This window comes from Mus musculus, chromosome 6 (assembly GCF_000001635.26).
Source record: "Mus musculus strain C57BL/6J chromosome 6, GRCm38.p6 C57BL/6J".
Taxonomy (NCBI): Eukaryota; Metazoa; Chordata; class Mammalia; order Rodentia; family Muridae; genus Mus; species Mus musculus.
In genome coordinates, this window is record NC_000072.6 from 85,647,691 (window position 1) to 85,668,549 (window position 20,859).

At 37.8% G+C, this 20,859-nt stretch overlaps 1 protein-coding gene across 9 annotated transcripts in view; it reads left to right on the forward strand.

The window, feature by feature from the left end:
- Positions 1-20,859, forward strand: part of Alms1 (ALMS1, centrosome and basal body associated) — a 139,114-nt gene that overhangs the window by 60,193 nt on the left and 58,062 nt on the right. For 6 of the 9 annotated variants that reach the window (XM_006506049.3, XM_006506051.3, XM_006506053.4 and 3 more), the window contains 3 exons: positions 3,573-3,728; positions 8,705-8,839; positions 20,177-20,266. In XM_006506049.3, coding sequence (XP_006506112.1) covers positions 3,573-3,728; positions 8,705-8,839; positions 20,177-20,266 — 381 coding nt within the window. Of the gene's footprint in view, positions 1-3,572; positions 3,729-8,704; positions 8,840-20,176; positions 20,267-20,859 lie in introns of those variants that run through there. The other 3 variants (XR_001785126.2, XM_006506052.3, XR_377445.4) reach the window with 2 other exon arrangements.

Sequence of the window (20,859 nt, forward strand, 5' to 3'; positions counted from 1 at the left end):
GATTTTATTTTATTCAAGACTGAGTTCTGGCTGTGGTTCAATAATAATAGATGCTTATCCTGTAGGCATGAGGCCTTAGGTTTGATTCCTACCTAACTCCTACTCCCTATCAAAAACAAACAAAAACTGAGGCTTGATAATTAAAAAAAAATTATTTAATCCTTTTCAAAAGCTAACATGATATCCAAAATTTAGGTAACAAAGAAGAAATAGAAAATTAATTCAAAGTGTTTGTTTACCAAAGATTACCTCATCAACACAAAGGTAATTCACTGTGTGTGGGGGGGTTGTTGTAGGGAGTCTTACTACATCACAGTGGCTGACGGGGAGCTCACTATGTAGATTAGGCTGACTAAACTCACTAAGATCCTCCTGCCTCTGCCCCTCTAGTACTGGGTTTTAAGGCATATTCCACCAATGTGGGACAGATAAGTTATTTCCAGACCATATGTATGTCTGATAAGGAGTTAATATCCAGAAAAATATGAAAAATTTACTACTTAAACAACAAAAAACCAAATATCTTTGATTTATATGTGCTTGCAGAACCTAAATCCACATTAGCTTACAAATACATGAAGAGGTGCTTTTCTTTTTTTTTTTTTTTTTTTTTTTTTGGTTTTTTGAGACAGGGTTTCTGTGTAGCCCTGGCTGTCCTGGAACTCACTCTTTAGACCAGGCTGGCCTTGAACTCAGAAATCCGCCTGCCTCTGCCTCCCGAGTGCTGGGATCAAAGGCGTGCGCCACCATGCCCGACAAAGAGGTACTTTTTATCAGTCATCACAGGCAAGTATGACCCAGAGCCATAACAGGTCACACAGCACACTTGTTAGAATCACTCCTAATTCCTTTAAAAATAAACAAGTGTTGATGGAGGCTATGAAGAAATCTAAGATGGTGCTGGTGGGAGTGTAAGTGCTTGGCCATTGTAGAAAACAACATGGCAGTTTTTCAGAACTATAAACACAGACTTTACCATACGTTTGAGTAATTCTGCTTCAAAGAAAGAAAAACAGGATCTCAGAGTCACCAGTGAACTCACTTTTATAGATGAAAAAGGTGGATTCTATATGCCTGTCACTATGAGTAGATGAACACAATGTACTTAGAGTGTTCCTTGGGCTTTGTCAACCAACAGCATTCTGATATGATACATTATTTGTTTTGTTTTTCCTTAAGATTTATTCACTTATTTGTTGTATATGAGTACACTGTAGCTGTACAGATGGTTGTGAGCCTTCATGTGGTTGTTGGGAATTGAAATTTTTGGGGGGACCTCTGCTCGCTCCAGTTGTCCCTGCTCGCTCCAGTCAACTCCACTTCGGTTGCTCAACTCCGCTTAGCTCAGTCCCTGCTTGCTCTGGCCCAAAGCTCTATTTATTGTTATACTTAAGTACACTATAGCATCAGAGGGCATCAGATCTCTTTACGGGTGATTGTGAGCCACCATATGGTTGCTGGAATTTGAATTTAGGACCTTTGGAAGAGCAGTCAGTCTGTGCTCTTACCCGCTGAGCTATCTCACCAGCCTTCATTATTTGTTTTTTGACTTGGTGAATCTTAAAGCGGTTGATACATTCCAGTCAAATGCCATTGTACGTAGTATAGTACTTAGCAAGCATGCATGAGAGCCTTTGGTTCAATTCCTGAACCACTGAGCTACATCCCTAGGCCTTCTTCTGCTTTTGGTTTTCGTTTTAACTTTTTATTTTCAGACAGAATCTCACCTAGTTGCCTAATATGGCTTTGAAGCTGTAGACAGTCTTTGAACTTTTGACCCTCTTGACTCAGCGTCCCAAGTAGCTTTGATGAGTGTTGACTTATTCTTCTCCAGAGCCTCTCAGCTCTGCTGCCAGTCATTCTTTTGCTCATCCACTGCAACTGTCAGAAAATATCTGTTGCTCTCAGCCCAGCTGACATGGTCACCACTCTTGTGGGAAAAGGGTAGTGGACTGATTGTTCATGTTGCTGCTCCTGACATGTGCTCTGCTATGTAAAAGGATTGGTGAGAATGACCAGAAATTAGAGTTGGGTTGAGCTACTCTATATACTAACTTAAAATTATAAAGAAGGAACAGGACATTAATTTCTGTTAAAATGGTATAAGAACTACTTTTATCCTTTATTGCTAGAATTAGAAGCATAAAAGAAAGGAAACTCTTGGCCAGTAATAAGCTTGCTTGAGGGGTGTGTGTGTGTGTGTGTGTGTGTGTGTCCTGTAATTCACTGTGTAGACCAGGCTGGCTTCGAACTCAGCGGCTTGTCTGTCTCTGTCTCCCAAGTGGTGGAATTAAAGGCATATGCCATTAGGCCTGGTTTAAGCATTTCCTTTTTTGAGCCATTTCTTGGTTGTCATGTGTATCTAGGAAGAGTAATGGTCCATTTCTGTAGGAGAACTGGGCAGTTGGTAGAAGAAAGGATAATAGGACTTCCCAGAGATCCAAGAGGCAAGGGCTAGAAAACGATAACAGGTATACTGAGAAGATGCATGTCATATGTAGACTTGATCCAGAAGGGTTGGTAGGAAACTTGGAGGCAGTTCTGAAAACGTGTTATGCCTTATTTATATTGCATTGAACCAATGAGACTGGTACTTTCTCAGCACTTAGTGTTATATACATATTATTACTATTACAAATATATTAATTACACAATAATAAATATACAAGGTGTGGGATCCTGGAGTAGAAAGACAAACTTTGATAGAATTCTATAGTGACTATAAGCTGTAGTTATTATAAGCTTTTATATGTCCAGAAATGTTTTTTGCCTATCAGATGTAACATGCGTAACATATCAGTTTCTCTTGTCAGTATATATACGAATGTTGAAATACACAAGTTTAATTCTTTTGAATCTTTGTCAGGTAAATTATTTCTTTCAGTTTTTGTCTTTTTCTAATTTCTCTTTTGGTTCTGGGGATTGAACTTGGGGCCTCATACAGGCCATATATAAACATGTATGCTCTTTTCTCTGAGTTACATGACTAGCTCTCATTCAGTGTTTTATAATGTTGGACAAATTTTCCTAAGTCAAAGCTTATTAATTACTTTATGATTAAAAAATACTCTTCACTGATGTTATATTCCATATACAGTAAAATTTATGGTATTAGATTAGGATTTCATATGTTGCTGTTATGATTAAGTATTCTTATTAATGTATCCTGTTGTCTAGCCTGACTACAGTGTGTGTTATTTCTATACATGCCTTGTGTGTGTTTGTATAGTGCCATCTGACATGCCTTTTTGCCTTCATGGTCATATCAGAAGACATCCCCCAATCCTTTTCCCTTTTAGTAGCTTTCCTGGATAGCAGTTATCCCCTTAACTATCACTGTTCCACTTTTTGTGTCATGTCTTACGTCATTTGCTTCCTTGCCTGGTAATTTTACCATTTATTCTACTGTCTCTGATTTTCAGTTTGATTTATACCTTCTAATTGGCCTGCAACATTTCTTGTCATGGTGTTCTTTCCATGGAAGTGATCTAAGGGAAGAAAAAGTCTTTCTTGACTAAAATAGTTCAAGCCTATTTTAGTGTTAATTGTAATGCTTTCTCATTTTTACGTAGGCTCAAATGATGCTATTGCCCCAGACTTTCCACCTCAAATGCTAGGCACAAGAGACGATGACCTCTCCAACACTGTAAACATTAAGCACAAAGAAGGGATTTATAGCAAGAGGGCTGCAACAAAGGGGAAAAACCCCTCTCAGAAAGGTGATGCAGGTAATGAGTGACCTTGCGTGTTTTCAAATTTGTTTCTTGAACCTTTGCATTTGAAGTGAGAATAGTGTTGTATTTATCCATATTCTGGTTTGTCAGAAAATGAGACCCTGAGTTTAATCCCTACAACGGAAAAAAAAAAAAAAAAAAGATGAAAAGAGAAATAAAAAAAAAACAAAACGTTAAAAACTGAAAGGAATAATTTACCTGACAAAGATCCTAAAGAATTAAACTTTAAGTGTATTTCAACATTCGTGTGTGTGTGTGTGTGTGTGTGTATACACACACACACACACACACACACACACACACAACAACACACACATACTGACAAGAGAAACTGATATGCGTGTCACATCTGATAGGTAAACCTCCTTACTGCTACATTAAGTAACACAGGAAAGTGAAATTTTAGAATATTTAAAATACTTCAGAGAGGTTGGAAAACTGCAAACTTCATTCTCAACATAAATAAAATGTATTTTAGCTGTTAAAAGGCAATACTAAGTCAAGCTTATTTTGAATACAAATTATCAGATAATCTTGATTACAATTCTTATGGATTTATCTCTGTCAGATGTTGCAAAGTGCAATTTTAGACAGAATGTGACAAGAAGTTAAGAGTCCACATGATGTTTGAAATTTTATTATATTTTATTTTTTGGTACCAACTTGTGAAAATTCAGTTTTGGGCTTGTTGGGAAAAATATCTGAATGTCTGGCTACTTTTGGTGCCCCTTCCTCTATGACAGTAGTCACCTTCAGTGGGGCCCTGGCTGTTTCCTACATACAGGATCTCCATTCTCATGTTTGCTTCACTCCCCATCCATCTCAGATCCCACCTGCTTCATTCAGACACCCAATCTCTCTGCTCAAAGTGCTGAGTTTTCAGCATTTTTCCTCTAGATTGAGGACAGTCATTTTCTAAAAGTGCAATATATTTAAAATTGCAGGAAAACCCATATTTCTAGGAATGCACTGTTAAAAAAACAAACAAACAAACAAACAAACAAACAAACAAACCAAAAAACCAGACCAAAACATAGAGGCATAGGTTAATAGGTAAATAGATGAACAGACAGCTAGATCTTCTATAAGGAAATGGAGAGTGTGTCTTCTTAATCTTAGAAAAGGAAAAATTTTATTAAACTGGATTTTTCTCCTAAAACAAAACAAAAAGTAAAACCAGCAGCCATATAGAGATCTATTGTTAAATAAGGTATGTTAGAGTTAAAAATTCCATAAAATCTAAACAGTAAATAAAAGCAAATCACAGAGTGGAAGTGAAAATTATGCATTCTATACAAGATATGCATGTAAAAAAGAAACCATGTGAAGAAGATACTCAACTCAATAGAAATTGGGCAAAAAGAACTGGATAATTATTTTATAAAAAAGATTATGTAATACCAAATCATTGTATATAAATTTTCACTTTGTTGACAATCTGGGAATACAAATTAAGATAGCAGTAGTTTTCTATACTCATTAGAATGTCTGAAGTGAAAAGTGCTATAATGTTACAAGTGCAGACTAAGATGTCATTCACTGCTAGTGAGAGTATAAATTAGTATCCTGACTGTGTTGCTGAGTTTTGAATCTAGCGCTTCAATTAAACTTAGACATCCACTTTATCACTGAGCTATACCTTTAACCCCATACAAATTCTTCAAGCCCTATTTGTAATAGTTCCAATCTAGAAACCACCCGAATGGCCAATATTTGTTTAGTAGAATAGATAACTTGTAGTACTGTTGAAATCTTACTGGCACAGAGAAAAGGGTAAATATATGTAACTACACGTAATAAACTTTACAAATACAGTGTGAGTGAAGGAAGGAAATCTCATATGTTGTATTATCCATTTATACAAAGTTCAGACATCTACGATGAATTTGTTCTATTTAAAATTGGCTATTATATACTCTGGTTTCCTCTTCAGGTTGTATAAATCCTTTTTTTAAGATTTATTTATTTATTATATATACAGTGTTCTCCCTGCAATTATGCCTGCATGCCAAAAGAGGGCACCAGATCTCAGATCTTATGAGTCACCATATGGTTGCTGAGAATTGAACTCAGGACCTCTGGAAGAGAAGACAGTGCTCTTAACCTCTGAGTCATCTCTCAGTGCCCAGATTGTATCAATCTTAAAATTTTTATAAGTGTCGAAAAAATTAGGAAGAATAAGGACTCTGTAGGCTTCTATTTTATTTCTTTTCTTGTTTTTTTGAGACAGGGTTTCTCTGTATAGCCCTGGCTGTCCTGGAACTCACTCTGTAGACCAGTTTGGCCTCGAACTCAGAAATCCGCCTGCCTCTGCCTCCCAAGTGCTGGGATTAAAGGCCTGTGCCACCACTGCACAGTTCATATTTTATTTGTTGACCTGGGGAAGGCTATGCACATATTGTCTGATAATTAGTGATAATTCCTGCATTTCTATGCAAATATTTTCTAGGACAGTAAAATCTTTTTTAAAAGATATGCAAATAATAAGGTTCTTAGAAATGAGCCTAAAGTACATACAAGGCTACCATAGAGAAAATTCTTAAATTACACTGAAATTTATTAGTCCTGCATAATTAGAGAATTATATAATAGTAATAATTAACTTGTCATTTGTCATTAATCTCTGAATTCATAAGAGAACCTGCTCTATTTGTCATCAAAACTATGTAGCTTGTTAAATATTATTTGTAAAGGATTAAACAGAAGTGTAGGAGGCAGCCATGTTGGTAAGACTTTAAGGATGAAGTGTCTGACATTTCTAGGAGATAGAATCTCACAGCAAACATCCTTATCCTCTGACTCTTACAGTCCTTCTATCCTCTTCTGCAGTGATCCCTGAGCCTCAGGTGCAGGAATTGAATTATAGATGGATCAGTTGGGACTGTGCTACACAACTCTGCATTCTGATCAGTTGTGGTTTTCTGTAATGGTCCCTGTTGTAAAGAGTTTTCTTTATGCGAAATGAAAACTATACTTACCTATGGGCATAGTAAAGAGAATGAAAATAGACATTAGCATGGAAGGAAAGCTTATAAGGCCTCAACCTTAGACAAAGAACTACAGGCAACCAAGGAGTGTTGAAAGCTGGAGAAACAGTCTTCCCCAGGGAAGAGCACAGCAACTGGTTATCAACACTAAGTGCTCAGCCCTGAAAACATACACATACAAGTAACAGAAGAATGAGTAGGTTATATTTATACATTTAGGAATAGACATACACACACACACACACACACACACACACACACACACACACCCCTACCCACCCACCAAGGAGGGTTTGGTGAGAGGGAAAGGAAAGGGGAAAATGTTGTAATTATATTATAATCTCAAAAGATAAAATTCTTTCTAAAACTGAAAAAGTATAGCAGAGTGTGACCCAGAAACAAGTTTATGAATATGGAAACTGAAGTGAGATGGTGTGCCAGCCTGTGAAGCTTGAGGATGGACAGCAGGAGTCCTTAGAAAATTGATAACGTATGTAAGAAAAATCAGGTCAATCCTGTCTGCACACTGACAGAAATGTATGACAGCCACATGCAATAAAAAGAGAAAAATTTTAGAGTTTATATACCCTTATGACTCTGGGGTAATTGAGAATTTCATCCTTTCATTGAGACAAGGTTTCATATATCCTTGGCTGATTTTGAACTTGCAGTACAGCTAAAGCATAACTCCCCACCTTGTGATACCCTTGCCTCCAACTCCACTCCTTTCAGCAGGCATCACAGGCATGTGCCACCATTCCCAAGAATTCCCTTTTACGTGGTACTAGGCAAGCACTCAACCAACTGAGCTACATCTTCAGTCCCCCGTTCAGAATTTCTTAAGCAAGTCACATGAAATATAGATCCAAGGGGATAAAGTTATTAACATGAAAATCTTGGCATATAAAAGATATAAAATATTAAAAGACAAGACAGAGATTTAAAAAAAGATATTTTCAGCTTGTAAAAATCAATGTGAAATGTTACAGGAATGCTCACACTGCTGCTTTTCAGTATAAACAAATACACAGAAAAAGTCATATGTTGATCAGTTGATGAATTGATGGATGAAGACAAGAATATTGCATATATTAAGCTCACATATTAATATGTCCAAATCTCTATCAAATATTGTGAGAAGGCATATTCTTAAAGGTATATCCAGTGTTGCATATTTTATATAATAGATATTTAAGTTAAGATTATAAATTATTAGTATAGATTATTAGTAGTAGCATTTTTAAATATTAATGCAATGTGCTAAAGAAATTAAGAGAAAGTCCAGTACAAAGGCTGCTATTATATATTGTTTCATTTTTAAGCCAAGTTGTTAATACCTTGTTAAGGTCCTAATATGAAAAATGTTAGAAAGCTAGGAGAAAAAATTTAGGATTGAATTAATAGCATTAAGGACAAAAAAGAAACTGATGAGTAAATAAAGCCAAGGTTTATTCTTTGATGTATGTTTTATTGTCTGTTAACGTTCTGATTTCTTTGAGAAACACAGTGACCAGGGAGGGGAAAAATAACATAAAATATTAGGTTTAAAAGTTATAAGTACACGAGACTAAGAGAAGGCAGTATGTAAAATCTAGATGGTATAACTATTTTTGTTGACTATATGGTATATTAATTAGCCCTGCAATTAATTAAAGCTTTAAAAAGGCCAAAGAGGTTCAAGGAGTTGTTTAAATCTATATTTTTACTTTGAAAAACATAATTTGATTCATGTTTTTCTGGTTGCATCCGACTATTGGTATATTTTAAAGTGTTTATTTAAACTGGTGTCATCCAGAAAGATGTGGCAAGCTTTCTGGTTCATATTAGAGTTTCCCAAGACAGAGTCTAAGAGGTCTTTTTTCTCTCATTTATAAAGGGCTTGGGGGTGGCTGTGTGTTTGGGAGGGGTGGATGGATAGGAGGACTGCTTGCCAATTATTTACTATCAACTTCTTCTCTCTGGGATCGATGGTTCTTTTTCCAGCGGCCCCAGTTCAAATGCCTATAACTTGGGATGAGAATGTCTTGGACGAAAACCAAGAAGAGGTCATCAGTAGAGGAGTTGTGATCAAGATGGCAGGACCTGAAGAAATGTCATCCCTGGAGAAGGACCTTGCAGGTAGCTGAAACAGATATCCTCTGTTCTCCTAAAAACATTAATTTGATGTTGGCTATTGGCTTGCTGTATGTTGGTTGCTTTTATTGTGTTTAGATATGTGTCTTGTATCACTGATCTCAAAAAGACTTTTAACATGATTTTATCAAAGGCTTTTCAGCATCTAATGAGATGAGCATGTGTGTGGTTTTTTCCTGCAGTTTGTTTCTATGTTGGGTTACGTTGATGGGTATTTGTATATTGAACCTCCCCAGCATCCTGGGATGATGCCTACCTGATCATGGTGGATGATGTCTTTGTGTTCTTGGATTCAGATTTCGAGTATTTTATTGAGTATTTTTACATCAATGTTTATAAGGGAAATTGGTCTGAAATTCTCTTTCTTTGTTGAGTCTTTATGTGGTTTAGGCATCAAGGTGACTATTTTCATAGAATGAGTTTGGTAGTGTTTTTATTTTGTGGAATTAGCTTTGAAACCATCTGGCTCTGGGACTTTTTTTTTTTTTTTTTTGGCTGGGAGACTTTTAATGACTGCTTATATTTCATTACGGGTTAATAGGCTATTTAAATTGTTTATCTGATCTTGATTTTACTTTGGTAAGTGGTATCTATCAAGAAAATCATTTCGGATCTGCGGGAGCCATCTTGGTTCCGGGACTCCGCAGAAAGTAGTCTGCACAGGTGAGAGTGTGGACTACAGAAACTAACAGCTTCTGGGACAGGCAAGAGCCCCAGAACTTCTGAGGCAGTGCCATTTTCGGGCTCCAGACATCCAGCCATCTTCCCGGCTAGAGGACAGGTGTCCGCCCCGCCTGGGAGGCCTTTGCCTCAGGATCTGCGGAAGCCATCTTGGTTCCGGGACTCCACAGAAAGTAGTCTGCACAGGTGAGAGTGTGGACTACTGAAACAACAGCTTCTGTGACAGGTCAAAGCAACACAGATTCTGGGAAAGGACCTGTTTTGGGCCTTCATCCATACACCAGATAACTTTGCACCTTCCCTGTAAGAGGAGAGCTTGCCTGCAGAGACTGCTCTGACCACTGAAACTCAGAGGAGAGAGCTAGTCTCCCAGTTCTGCTGATAGAGGGTAACAAAACCACCAGAGGAACAATCTCTAAACAGAGACAACTATAACAACTAACTCCAGAGATTACCAGATGGTGAAAGGTAAACGTAATAATCTTACTAACAGAAATCAAGACCACTCACCATCATCAGAACCCAGCACTCCCACTTCGCCCAGTCCAGGGCACCCCAACACACCCGAAAAACTAGACCCAGATTTAAAAGCATATCTCATGATGATGGTAGAGGACATCAAGAAGGACTTAAATAACTCACTTAAAGATATACAGGAGAACACTGCTAAACAGGTAGAAGACATTAAAGAGGAAGCACAAAAATCCCTTAAAGAATTGCAGGAAAACACAACTAAACAGGTGATGGAATTGAATAAAACCATCCAAGACCTAAAAAGGGAAGTAGACACAATAAAACCCAAAGTGAGGCAACGCTGGAGATAGAAACCCTAGGAAAGAAATCTGGAAACATAGATGCGAGCATCAGCAACAGAATACAAGAGATGGAAGAGAGAATCTCAGGTGCAGAAGATTCCATAGAGAACATCGGCACAACAATCAAAGAAAATGGAAAATGCAAAAAGATCCTAACTCAAAACATCCAGGAAATCCAGGACACAATGAGAAGACCAAACCTACGGATAATAGGAGTGGATGAGAATGAAGATTTTTAACTCAAAGTACCGGCAAATATCTTCAACAAAATTATAGAAGAAAACGTCCCAAATCTAAAGAAAGAGATGCCCATGAACATACAAGAAGCCTACAGAACTCCAAATAGACTGGACCAGAAAAGAAATTCCTCCCGACACATAATAATCAGAACAACAAATGCACTAAATAAAGATAGAATACTAAAAGCAGTAAGGGAAAAAGGTCAAATAACATATAAAGGCAAGCCTATCAGAATTACACCAGATTTTTCACCAGAGACTATGAAAGCCAGAAGAGCCTGGACAGATGTTATACAGACACTAAGAGAACACAAATTCCAGCCCAGGCTACTATACCCAGCCAAACTCTCAATTACCATAGATGGAGAAACCAAAGTATTCCACGACAAAACCAAATTCATACATTATCTTTCCACGAATCCAGCCCTTCAAAGGATAATAACAGAAAAAAAACAATACCAGGACAGAAACCATACCCTAGAAAAAGCAAGAAGGTAATCCCTCAACAAACCTAAAAGAAGACAGCCACAAGAACAGAGTGCCAACTTTAATAACAAAAATAACAGGAAGCAACAATTACTTTTCCTTAATATCTCTTAATATCAATGGACTCAACTCCGCAATAAAAAGACATAGACTAACAAACTGGCTACACAAACAAGACCTAACATTTTGCTGCTTACAGGAAATTCATTTCAGAGAAAAAGACACTACCTCAGAATGAAAGGCTAGAAAACAATTTTCCAAGCAAATGGTCTGAAGAAACAAGCTGGAGTAGCCATTCTAATATCTAATAAAATCAACTTCCAACCCAAAGTCATCAAAAAAGACAAGGAGGGGCACTTCATACTCATCAAAGGTAAAATCCTTTAAGAGGAACTATCAATTCTGAATATCTATGCTCCAAATACAAGGGCAGCTACAATCATTAAAGAAACTTTAGTAAAGCTCAAAGCACACATTGCACCTCACACAATAATAGTAGGAGACTTCAACACACCACTTTCACCAATGGACAGATCATGGAAACAGAAACTAAACAGGGACACAGTGAAACTAACAGAAGTGATGAAACAAATGGACTTAACAGATATCTACAGAACATTTTATCCTAAAACAAAGGATATACCTTCTTCTCAGCACCTCATGGTACCTTCTCTAAAATTGACCACATAATTGGTCACAAAACAAGCCTCAACATATACAAAAATATTGAAATTGTCCCATGCATCCTATCAGATCACCATGGACTAAGGCTGATCTTCAATAACAAAATAAATAATAGAAAGCCAACATTCATGTGGAAACTGAACAACACTCTTCTCAATGATACCTTGGTCAAGGAAGGAATAAAGAAAGAAATTAAGGACTTTTTGGAGTTTAATGAAAATGAAGCCACAACATACCCAAACTTATGGGACACAATGAAAGCATTCCTAAGAGGAAAACTCATAGCTCTGAGTGCCTCCAAAAAGAAACTAGAGAGAGCACACATTAGCAGCTTGACAACACACCTAAAAGCTCTAGATCAAAAGGAAGCAAATTCACCCAAGAGGAGTAGACGGCAGGAAATAATCAAACTCAGGGACGAAATCAACCAAGTGGAAACAAGAACTATTCAAAGAATCAACCAATCGAGGAGCTGGTTCTTTGAGAAAATCAACAAGATAGATAAACCCTTAGCTAGACTCACTAGAGGGCACAGGGAAAGCATCCTAATTAACAAAATCAGAAATGAAAAGGGAGATATAACAACAGATCCTGAAGAAATCCAAAACACCATCAGATCCTTCTACAAAAGGCTATACTCATCAAAACTGGAGAACCTGGATGAAATGGACACGTTTCTAGACAGATACCAGGTACCAAAGTTAAATCAAGATCAGGTTAATGATCTAAACAGTCCTATATCCCCTAAAGAAATAGAAGCAGTCATTAATAGTCTCCCAACCAAAAAAAAAGCCCAGGACCAAATGGGTTTAGTGCAGAGTTCTATCAGACCTTCAAAGAAGATCTAATCCCAGTTCTTCACAAACTATTCCACAAAATAGAAACAGAAGGTACTCTACCCAACTCATTCTATGAAGCCACAATTACTCTGATACCTAAACCACAAAAAGACCCAACAAAGATAGAGAACTTCAGACCAATTTCCCTTATGAATATCGATGCAAAAATCCTCAATAAAGTTCTCGCTAACCGAATCCAAGAACACATCAAAACAATCATCCATCCTGACCAAGTCGGTTTCACCCCAGGGATACCGGGATGGTTCACTATACGGAAATGTAATCCAGTATATAAACAAACTCAAAGACAAAAACCACATGATCATCTCGTTAGATGCTGAGAAAGCATTTGACAAAATCCAACACCCATTCATGATAAAAGTCTTGGAAAGATCAGGAATTCAAGGCCCATACCTAAACATGATAAAAGCAATCTACAGCAAACCAGTAGCCATCATCAAAGTAAATGGTGAGAAGCTGGAAGCAATCCCACTAAAATCAGGGACTAGACAAGGCTGTCCACTCTCTCCCTACCTATTCAACATTCTACTTGAATTCCTAGCCAGAGTAATTCGACAACAAAAGGAGATCAAGGGGATACAAATTGGAAAAGAAGTCCTCAAAATAATCACTTTTTGCAGATGATATGATAGTATATATAAGTGACCCTAAAAATTCCACCAGAGAACTCCTAAGCCTGATAAACAGCTTCAATGAAGTAGCTGGATATAAAATTAACTCAAACAAGTCAATGGCTTTTCTCCAAACAAAGGATAAACAGGCTGAGAAAGAAATTAGGGAAACACCACCCTTCTCAATAGTCACAAATAATATAAAATACCTTGGCGTGACTCTAACTAAGGAAGTGAAGGATCTTTATGATAAGAACTTCAAGTCTCTGAAGAAAGAAATTAAAGAAGATCTCAGAAGATGGAAAGATCTCTCATGCTCATGGATTGGCAGGATCAACATTGTAAAAATGGCTATCTTGCTAAAAGCAATCTACAGATTCAATGCAATCCCCATCAAAATTCCAACTCAATTGTTCAACAAATTAGAAAGTGCATTTGGCAGATTCATCTGGAATAACAAAAAACCTAGGATAGCAAAAACTCTTCTCAAGGATAAAAGAATCTCTAGTGGAATCACCATGCCTGACCTAAAGCTTTACTACAGAGCAATTGTGATAAAAACTGCATGGTACTGGTATAGTGACAGACAAGTAGACCAATGGAACAGAATTGAAGACCCAGAGATGAACCCACACACCTATGGTCACTTGATCTTTGACAAGGGAGCTAAAACCATCCAGTGGAAAAAAGACAGCATTTTCAACAAATGATGCTGGCACAACTGCCGGTTATCATGTAGAAGAATGCGAATTGATCCATTTCTATCTCCTTGTACTAAGGTCAAATCTAAGTGGATTAAGGAACTCCACATAAAACCAGAGACACTGAAACTTATAGAGGAGAAAGTAGGGAAAAGCCTGGAAGTTATGGGTACAGGGGAAAAATTCCTGAATAGACCAGCAATGGCTTGTGCTGTAAGATCGAGAATTGATAAATGGGACATCATAAAATTGCAAAGCTTCTGCAAGGCAAAAGACACCGTCAATAAGACAAAAAGACCACCAACAGATTGGGAAAGGATCTTTACCTATCCCAAATTGGATAGGGGACTAATATCCAATATATATATAAAGAACTCAAGAAGGTGGACTCCAGAAAATTAAATAACCCCATTAAAAATGGGGCTCAGAGCTGAACAAAGAATTCTCACCTGAGGAATACCGAATGGCAGAGAAGCACCTGAAAAAATGTTCAATATCCTTAATCATCAGGGAAATGCAAATCAAAACAACCCTGAGATTCCACCTCACACCAGTCAGAATGGCTAAGATCAAAAATTCAGGTGACAGCAGATGCTGGCGAGGATGTGGAGAAAGAGGAACACTCTTCCATTGTTGGTGGGATTGCAAGCTTGTACAACCACTCTGGAAATCAGTCTGGTGGTTCCTCAGAAAATTGGACATAGTACTACCAGAGGATCCCACAATACCTCTCCTGGACATATATTCAGAAGATGTCCCAACAGGTAAGAAGGACACATTCTCCACTATGTTCATAGCAGCCTTATTTATAATAGCCAGAAGCTGGAAAGAACCCAGATGCCCCTCAACAGAGGAATGGATACAGAAAATGTGGTACATTTACACAATGGAGTACTACTCAGCTATTAAAAAGAATGAATTTATGAAATTTCTAGGCAAATGGATGGACCTGGAGGGCGTCATCCTGAGTGAGGTAACCCAATCACAAAGGAACCCACACAATATGTACTCACTGATATGTGGATATTAGCCCAGAAACTTAGGATACCCAAGACATAAGATACAATTTGCTAAACGCATGAAACTCAAGAAGAACAAAGACCAAAGTGTGGACACTTTGCTCCTTGTTAGAAATGGGAGCAAAACACCCATGGAAGGAGTTACAGAGACAAAATTTGAAGCTGTGACGAAAGGATGGACCATCTTGTGATTGCCACATCCAGGGATCCATCCCATAATCAGCTTCCAAACGCTGACACCATTGCATACACTAGCAAGATTTTGCTGAAAGGACCCAGATATAGTTGTCTCTTGTGAGGCTATGCCGGGTCCTAGCAAACACAGAAGTGGATGCTCACAGTCAGCTATTGAATGGACCACAGGCCCCCAATGGAGGAGCTAGAGAAAGTACCCAAGGAGCTAAAGGGAACTGCAACCCTATAGGTGGAACAACAATATGAACTAACCAGTACCCCGGAGCTCTTTTCTCTAGCTGCATATGTATCAAAAGATGGCCTAGTCTGCCATCACTGGAAAGAGAGGCCCATTGGACTTGCAAACTTTATATGCCCCAGCACAGGGGAACGCCAGGGCCCAAAAGGGGGTGTGGGTGGGTAGGGGAGTGGGGGGAGTGGGTATGGGGGACTTTCGGGATAGCATTGGAAATGTAAACGAGGAAAATACCTAATAAAAATTTTTTTTAAAAATTCCAAAAAAAAAAAAAAAGAAATTCATCCACTTTTTTATATTTTCCAATTTTGTGGAGAACAGGCTTTTGTAGTAAGAGCTAATGAGTCTTTGGATTTTCTGCTGTTTTAACCCCTCCCCCTTTCATTTCTGGTTTTGTTGATTTGGATAATGTCTTTCTGCCTTTTAGTTTGGCTAAGGGTTTGTCTAGTTGATTTTTTTTTTCTTCAAAGAACTAGCGCCTGGTTTCATTGATTCTTCATGTTGTTCTTTTTGTTTCTAATTTATTGATCTCAGCTCTTAGTTTTATTATTTCCTGCTATCAACTACTCTGGGGTATGTTTGCCTCTTTTTGTTGTAGAGCTTTCAGATATGCTTTTAAGTTGCTAGGATGAGATTCCTCCAATTTTTTCATGGAGGCACTTAGTGCTATGAGCTTTCCTCTTAGCAGTGCTTTCATTGTGTCTCATAAGTTTGGGTATGTTGTGCCTTCATTTTCATTGTATTCTTAATTTATTTCTTACTTGACCCAGTATTCATTGAATAGTGAGTTGACTTGGTAGGCTTTCTTTTTGTTGTTGTTGAAATCCATGGTGTTCTGCTAGGATACAACGAGTTATTTCTGTTTTCTTGTATATGTTGAGACTAGCTTTATGATCAAGTATATGGTCGATTTTGGAGAAGGTTCCATGCGGTGCTGAGAAGGCATATTGTGTTTGGATGAAGTGTTCTGTAGACATTTGTTAGGTCCATTTGATTCATAATCTGTTTCATTATTTCTCAGCTTAGCTTCTATCTTGATGACTTATCCATTGGTGAGAGTGGGGTGTTGAAGTCTCTCACTATTAATGTGTGGGGTTTGATTTTTTATTTAAGCTTTAATAATTTTTTTTATGAAATTGGGGCATAGATATTCATATTGGGGGATTTTTTTCCTTCGAGTATGACATGTCCTTTCATATCTCTTGGTTACTTTTGGTTGAAAGTCTATTTTATTAGATGTTAGAATGGCTACTCCGGCTTGTTTCTTGGGTCTTTTTCCAGCCCTTTACTCTGAGGTAATCTCTGTCTTTGCTGCTGTGGTGTTTCTTGTGTGCCGCAGAATGATGGATCCTGTTTACACATCTAGTCTGTTAGCCTCTGTGTTTTTATTGGTGAATTGAGTCTATTGATGTTGAGAGATATTAATTAATGACCAATGATTGTTAGTTTCTGTTATTTTGATGATGTTGGTGTGCATGTATGTTTCTCTTATTTTGGTTTTGCTGGTATGGAGTTAATCTATTTTTGTGTTTTCTTTGGTGCGGTTACTCCCCTTGTGTTGAAAATTTCCTTCTAGTATCCTCTCTAGGGTTGGATTAGTGGAAAGAATTTTTTAAAGCTTTTTCATGGAATATCTTTTTTTCTCAATGGTGATTGAAAGTTTGCTGGGTATAGAAATCTTGGCTCACATCTGTGATCTTTTAGAGACTGTAAGACATCTGCCAGGCTCTCCTTGCTTTTAAGGTCTCTGTTGAGAAGTCTGGTGTAATTCTAATGGATCTGCCTTTATTTACTACTTGGCCTTTATCCCCTCTGGCTTTTAATATTCATTGTTTGTTCTGTACATTTAGTGTTTTGATTATTATGTGACAGGAAGATTTTCTTTTTTAGTCCACTCTATTTTACGTTCCGTAGGCTTCTTGTACATTTATAGGCACCTCTTTCTTTAGGTTAGAAAAATTTTCTTCTGTGATTTTTTTGTGTGTGTGTGTTTGTTTTGTTTTGTTTTACAAGACAGGGTTTCCTTGTGTAGCCCTGGCTGTCCTGGAACTCACTTTGTAGACCAGGCTGGCCTCGAACTTAGAAATCCGCCTGCCTCTGCCTCCCAAGTGCTGGGATTAAAGGCGTGTACCACCACCGCCTGGCTAAAAAATACCTGAATTCTTTGTTGTTCGTTCTTTTTTTAAGATTTTATTTATTTATTATATGTTAGTACACTGTAGCTGTCTACAGATCTCATTACGGGTGGTTGTAAGCCATCATGTGGTTGCTGGGATTTGAACTCAGGACCTTCAGAAGAGCAGTCAGTGCTGTTAACTGCTGAGCCATCTCACCAGCCCCTCTTATGTGATTTTGTTGAAGATATTTTCTGGGCCTTTGAGTTGGGAGTCTTCTTCTATTCTTATTATTCTTAGGTTTGGTCTTTTGATAGTGTCCCAAATATCCTAAGGGTGTTTTGTGTTAGAAAGTTTTTAGCTTTAGCATTTTCTTTGGCCAGTGTATCAATTTCTTCTATTGTATCTTCTATGCCTGAGACCCTCTTTTCCATCTCTTCTATTCTGTTGCTGATGCTTGTGTCTGTAGTTCATGTTCTCTTTCCTAGGTTTCCCATCTTTAGGATTGCCTCAGATTGGTGGGGTTTTTTGTTTGTTTGTTTGTTTGTTTTGTTTTATTGCTTCTATTTCCATTTTCAGGTCTTGAACAGTTTTATTCATTTCCTTCACCTGTTTAATTATAGTTTCCTGTATTGTATTTTCCTCTATTTCTTTAAGAGATGCTTTCATTTCTTTTTTAAAGGTCTATATCTTTATAATATCATTTTGTGATTAAGATGCGTTAGGATATTCAGGGTTTCGATAGTAGGATAGCTGGGTTCTGGTGGTACTATATTGCCGTGGCTTTTGTTGATTGTGTTCTTGTACTGTTCAGCCATCTAGTTGTCCCTATGGTTTGGCAGGCCTGATAGTCCTTGATGGAAGTAGGCCTCTGTGGTTGCAAGTAGAGCTGGTTGTACCTGGTGGCAGTTGGCTTCTAGGAATGCAAGCAGAGCTGATAGACCCCTGATAGCTTCAGGCTCCTGGTTATCCTGTGGGGACAGGCCTCTTGGGATAAAGGTAGAGCTGATGGTCCCTGATGTTTGCAGGCCTCTGTTTGTCCTGGGCAGTAGCAGGCCTCCCGGGATGTGGGCAGAGTTGTTTCTCTGGAATTAGAATGCAATGGGGCAGGGCAGAATTCACCACTGCTGGGTTTGCCCAGAGGGGCCAGAAGGCAGAGAGTTGGGATAGAGGGTCCCACCTGGTAGTCACTAATGGATGCATGTGTCTGAGATATTAGTTAGAGGTGTGGACCAGAAGATCAAGTCTGGGGCTTAGGTAACTCACTTGGTTGTTCCTGCCAGCACCAAGGCCTCCAGCCACAATTTTTTTTTTTTAAAAGATAATCTTACACCATTGTTGTACTAAAAGTGTTTACTCTTTAGAAATTTATTTTATTTACTTTGGATCTATTGTGTTTATCTTACTTTAATAGGATTATGCTGAAATTGCCTGTGGTAGAGTGTTTAATTTAGGGTCAGCTTTGATTAAAAACCACCCTAAAATGACAAGATTTAAAGAAGAAAACATTTCTCATTCTGTATTGTTGATATTTCTGACCTTGACTCTATAGAAAGAGAAGGCATATTCTTTAGTGGAGCTTCTCAGAAATTTCACTCCCTTTTTGTCGTAGAGGCCAGCTTGAGTCGTGTGATCTCATCAAGTTATCACCAAGGAGGTGAGATTATTCTGGTACCATGCTCAGCTCTTGCAGAGGAAGAAGAAAGTGTATTAGGGGATGGGTGTTAGTTAGGCCACAGTACGGACAAGAGAGGTTTTACAGCAGAAGACACTTTTCTTTCTTACACACCAGCTTTCTCTTTAAGATTTTAGACTTGTATTCTGGGAAACACTCCAGAATGATACCGTGTTTTTTTTTTTTTTTTTAATTGTTGCAAAATGAATGTCCCTGAAACTGTTTTGCCTGTTAGTCTCTTGATGCATTTCAGTCTTCATTGTCTTCGGGAATAAAATCGTAGGTCTTTTAGCAGTCTTCCAGAATGTTAGGATGAGCTCCAAAACAGCCTTTCCTGCTCTGGTTTCCCCTTGTTTCCTTATTAGATGCTGCAGTCTGTAGATATTTAGTTGCTTTCCTGATTCCTCTCTTGTGTTACACAGCCACCTTTGCTTTCAGTGACTTCTGATTTCCATTTCAAAATGTTTCCCATCTTGAGAGACTCAAGTGTGTTGTCTAGAGTATTCTATGGTACTGTTTGCTAGAATTTGTTTTTCTTTGAGCACTTAATACCTTTTCATCTATCTCATGGTGATTCTTTTTTTTTTAACTTTTAAAACAGATATATTAGATGTTTTTAATCAATTTTATTTTATGAGTATGGGTGCTTTGCCTATATGTCTGTGTGTACCACTTGCATACCTTGTGCCCGTGGAAGTCAGAAGAGGATGTCAGATGCATTGGAGCTGGAGTCGCAGATGTTGTAGGCTACCACATGGGCTAGAAACTGAACTCATGCTCGGCAAGAGCAGCAAGTGCTGTTAACCGCTGAGCTGTGTCTCCACCCCTGATGATGATTCTGTAGCTCTGTACGACATGCTTGTGTAAATGTACTTTTTTATTAACATTTCCCATTTTTTAAACAATGGTATCGATATTTATGTTTTCCGTGCCACTAACAATGGCTTTCACATATTAAAAAATTAGAAGGTTTTTATGTATTTACTGCATTCATTTTGTTCTCTTAGGTCCCAGTGATATCACTGTACAAGACAGAAAAACTGAAAATCTGCCAGACACTAAATCCATTAAACAGAAGGAAGGATCCTTAGAGATAGGTAATGCAGTATATGTTAGTATGTGTGCCTGAGTGCTAGTGCTTGTGTTTCTGGATCATTCTGACAAAAATAAAATGCTTTTCTATTTTACTTATGAATATCATTTCAATACTGCCTCCATTCTCAGTTCAGCCAACTCTCTGCAGAAAATATTTTGAAAAAAAGTTATCATTTTTGACCATGTATAGATTTCTTTTTTGTCATTACTTTCCACAGATAGCATAGGATAATGATTATTGACTTAGCAGTTACTTTGTTTCTCGTGTTGAAAGCAATCCAGTGACTGCTTAAAGTATAGAAGCACCCATGCACATGCGTATGCAAGTGTCATGTAAAGTAGTTGGCATCTGTGAGACGTCCAGGAACCACTTCCACCATACACTGAGGGACGACTGTACCCCAAGGCTGCTGCTGCTGGAAGTCTTAGTTCTGAATCATGGATACCTGAAGCTACTCTGGAATAATGAGAAACAAGGATAGCATCAATATGTAACAGTAAAAAGCCAAATTAAATCAATTTATATATTTTTGGCCCTAATATTATGATAAAAGAGAAGAACATACAAAACATAAACCATTATTATTCAGCTGTC